At 37.9% G+C, this 4535-nt stretch overlaps 1 protein-coding gene across 1 annotated transcript; it reads left to right on the forward strand.

Annotated features, from left to right (window-relative positions):
- Window positions 1-3833: 3833 nt before the first annotated feature.
- Window positions 3834-4250, forward strand: LOC138327068 (uncharacterized). The gene has a single exon (XM_069273053.1). The coding sequence runs from the start codon at window positions 3834-3836 to the stop codon at window positions 4248-4250; it is 417 nt and encodes a 138-aa protein (XP_069129154.1).
- Window positions 4251-4535: the final 285 nt, after the last annotated feature.

The raw sequence follows: 4535 nt of genomic DNA on the forward strand, positions 1-4535 counted from the left end.
TCGTACCAGATATGACATACAGATGGGTATTGTTTATGAAATAACACCGATTCACTAAAGGTTATAACATAACACAGCACCCTGTAGAAACGTTTATAATTATAAGGATATGAATATGAAGTTGTGACCAAATTTTAAAACTGGCACGATTCATTTAATATCCCCAAACCACTGTAGCAATGTGAATATCACCTATGGAATGAAATGCATTCGTATGGTACCTGCATACCACTTATGTATATGCTAAAGTCTTATTCATTGGCGGCGTCGAAACATCCTAAATGTTCCATGGGTCATCACTGTCGTATTATCCATCCCTGAATTCTATAGTAGAACGGAATGTAGCATTTCAGGAGACAGAAACTGACCATTCACAGACCTATAAAGTCTTTCTTATAAGATTATGTACATGTAGGGAGCAACGCTTAACTTTAAAGTCATACAATCAACCACAATGTGCCGTTTGCAAGCTGCATTTATACAGGACAAAAAAAGAACGTTTTGTCGTTATTAGAAACTGGTGAATTGGAAGGGTTCACTTGGTCCTGCAACTGTTGCAAAGAAACAGAAACAACTCTTCTAAGGATAGAAAGTTCCCTTAGTCAACTTCAACATAACAGTGAACTCAGATTAGATCATGTCGAGAATAGAATTACGACAATAGAGGAGAGACAGGACAAACACGAGGAATATGTATCAACACAGATGGGCAATTAAGAAATGGTTGTAAAAGATGAAATAGTGAATGACCTGAAGAGTGAAATAACAAAAATTGTGGACCAAAGAACACAAGAGCTACAAGATGGAAAGAACCGAGACACAAACATAATAATTTTCAATCTTACAGAGTCCCGTAGCGAGATTACAAATGAGCGAAAAGATGAGGATCGCCGGAAACTTCAAGCCATTGCTGACTCGATTGGTGTTCCTGACCTAGCTAGATATCATCGCTATGTTCAGGCTAGGTCGACCAGAGCCCAGTAGTAACAAAACTAGACCCCTAAAAGTTCATGAATAACAAAAAGCAGAGAAAACTTCTCCTGGAAAACTCTAAACTTGTCCGAGAAAAAGCAGCACTTGACTTGAAAAAAGTTATTATAGTTCGGGACATGACCATTGAACAAAGACAAGACCGCAAAAAAAAAATTTGTAGAGAAGAAAAAGAATAATAACAAACAAAAAACATCGCCGGAGACAGAGATGGAAGTGGACAACAGAATTGATTCACAGACAACATCTTATTCTGTCAGATCAACAAATGAGATTAGTCCTATAAGACGGTCCTTCAACATGACGTCATACAATCATGACGTATCTTCAGGTGACATGACGTTAGTGTACAGCCAGGACACTATCCTCGACAGTAGAGTTCCGACATCGCCAGAAGTTGAAAGAGTCTAGGATGTTGATTTTAAGGAGGCTTTTACTGTAAATAATGACATCAATACCACTATCGACCAATCACCTTCCCTCATCGTTTTTTATTCAAATGTTGATACCCTCACGCCAAGCAAATTATCAGAGCTGGAGCAAATGGCAGTCGAAAAATCACCAGACATTATATCTCTTACTGAAGTTTACCCAAAAGCCACCACAAAAGTATATCAGGAACTCTACAATATACCGGGTTATGACACTCACCGAAACGAAGAAGGAAAAAGGGGGGTTCTTATTATGACAAAGAAAAATCTCAACGCTATGAAAGAATTAATTTCAATTGATTTCGACGAACATGTATGGTGCAGCATAAATTTGAAAAACAAAGATAAATTACTGATTGGAAACATCTACAGAAGCCCGAACAGTGATAACGACAATAACATCAAATTACAACACCTTTTAACTGATGCACTGAAACGATCATTTAGCCATACTTTAATAACCGGAGACTTCAATTTCAAAGAGATCGATTGGAATAACTGTTCGACCTCAGTTACTGAACGTCATCCAGCCTATGAGTTTTTAGAAACGACGAAAGATCTTTTCCTCAATCAGCATGTCCAGCTTCCTATTAGATATAGAGAGGGTCAAACGGCTAATTGCCTTGACTTGATCTTTACCAACGAAGAGGGAATGGTTGATGAAGTTGTACATTTACCCGGACTTGGTCATAGTGATCACTTGCTGTTGACTTTTAATCTTAACTTGTATTCAGACACAGCGATTAAAACCACACTGAAAAAGAACTATTTCAAAGGAAACTACGATAACATCAAAGAAGAATTAAGAAACAAAGATTGGCATACTCTCCTAGAGGGAAAGGGAGCAGAGGAATCGTGGAAAGCCTTCGCTGAATTTGTATCAATAATAGTAGATAAAAACGTACCAGTGAGCAAAGGCAATTACGACCATCCAAAGCAATCAGCCCCTTTAGACAAACTAGCTAGAGAGAACATCAAGGATAAGCATAAAAAGTGGTTAAGATATCAACACTGTAGAACAACAGAAAACTGGAATAAATACAAATTAGCGAGGAACAAGGCAACATCCTCCATTAGAGTGTCGAAATATCACTTTGAACGTAATATAGCCAATCACATAAAAGACAATCCAAAACAGTTCTGGAAATATATACGGTCTAAAACCAAAACAAGGCAATCCGTAGGGGAATTGGAGGATTCGTGTGGGAAAAGATGGAGTGACAGCAAAGACAAGGCCAATATGTTTAATGAATACTTCTCTAGTGTTTTCAAAGTTGAACCAGACGGAGACCTACCTACTTTCACTACTAGTAATTTCAACTCTGCATTGGAAAACATCATAACTAAAGAAAAAATCCAATCAGCAATCTTGAAACTGAATCCAAACAAATCATCAGGTCCAGACATATTCCATCCAAAACTGATTTTAGAAACATCTGATGAACTGATTGAGCCACTAGAAATAATATTCAAGAAATCAATAGAAGAAAGAACACCACAATCAGATTGGAAGGTTGCTCATGTAACACCGATTCACAAAAATGGATCTAGACTCAAAACAGAAAATTGTCGTCCAATAAGTCTAACGTCGATACCATGCAAAATTCTTCAACGAATTCTGAAAGATGAAATCACCACTCATATGGAATCAAACGGCTTATTTTCAAATCACCAGCATGGCTTCATGAAAGGGAAATCCTGTGTGACACAACTCATCGAGGTCACAGATTACATTTCCAATGAAATGGATGAGGGGGAAAACGTTGACATCATATACCTCGATTTCAGTAAAGCTTTTGACAGGGTCCCTCACAAAAGGTTACTTCTAAAATTGGAAAAATATGGTATCAGAGGAAATGTTTTACATTGGATCAAAAACTTTCTCATTGGAATGAAGCAGCGGGTATGTATTGACGGTGAATTCTCCTACGTAAGTGACGTCACAAGCGGGGTCCCGCAGGGGAGCATTTTAGGGCCAATATTATTTTTAATTTTCGTGAACGACATGCCGGAAGTTGTGCAAACTGTAATAAAAATGTTCGCCGACGTCGCAAAATTATTGAAAGGAGTAAGCAACAATGATGACAAAGAGGATCTACAGAGAGATGTTGAGAATATTTGCAAATGGACCGAGACCTGGAACATGCAACTTAATGCCAAAAAGTGTAAACACTTGTGTATCGGTAACTCCAAGGACAACATTAACAAATATAACATCGAAAATGAAGGTCAAAAGAGTGAAATCATCAAAACTAAATCCGAAAAAGATCTTGGCGTAACTTGTGATAGCAAAATGAAATTTAGTGAGCATGCCTCCAACTGTGTTTCAAAAGCTAACAGATCTTCAAAACCTTTACCTACATCGATACAACAATGTTCCTTAACTTGTACAAGTCCCTGATTCGGCCTAATATGGAATATGCATCCTGCATTTGGAACCCTATGTTACTTAAGGATAAAATTGTGATCGAGAATGTCCAGAGGAGAGCGACCAAAAGATTAAATGGATTAACCAACTTATCCTACGAACAGCGTCTAAGATCCTTAGGACTACCAAGCCTTGAGTATAGGAGAAAACGTTCCGATCTCATACAAATGTTCAAGATTATCAACAACATTGATAAAGTCGACAAAGATAAATTGTTTACAATGTCTCCCATCACCTTCACAAGAGGTCACTCTAAAAAGATCTTGAAGCCAGTATCCAGACTAGAAGTAACCAAACATGGGTTTAACAGCAGAATTGTAGATATATGGAACAGTTTGCCAGAAAACGTAGTGTCTGCAAAGTCTGTGAACTCCTTTAAATCGCGCCTTAACCAGCACTGACACAATGAACCCTCCAAATTCTCTCCTACTTGTTATAGAGCTACCTGATCGATTATTTGATCACATACAAGGATACGCCTCCAGAAGTCAAAAGGACTTAAATTGGTGTTTTAATTACATGATTACATGATGATTACATGGTTATTCGGTTCTTCTTCTGTACATCAAAGGGTCAAATTTCCTGTCACGTGTGCTTTCGCTCACATTATCTTCAGTTTTGCTATGACATATTCCAGGAGTGGATATTTCGGCAGTGATAGTAACCCATGGAATATCGATGATGGC

The sequence above is a fragment of the Argopecten irradians genome, chromosome 7 (genome assembly GCF_041381155.1).
Source record: "Argopecten irradians isolate NY chromosome 7, Ai_NY, whole genome shotgun sequence".
In the NCBI taxonomy this organism is placed as follows: Eukaryota; Metazoa; Mollusca; class Bivalvia; order Pectinida; family Pectinidae; genus Argopecten; species Argopecten irradians.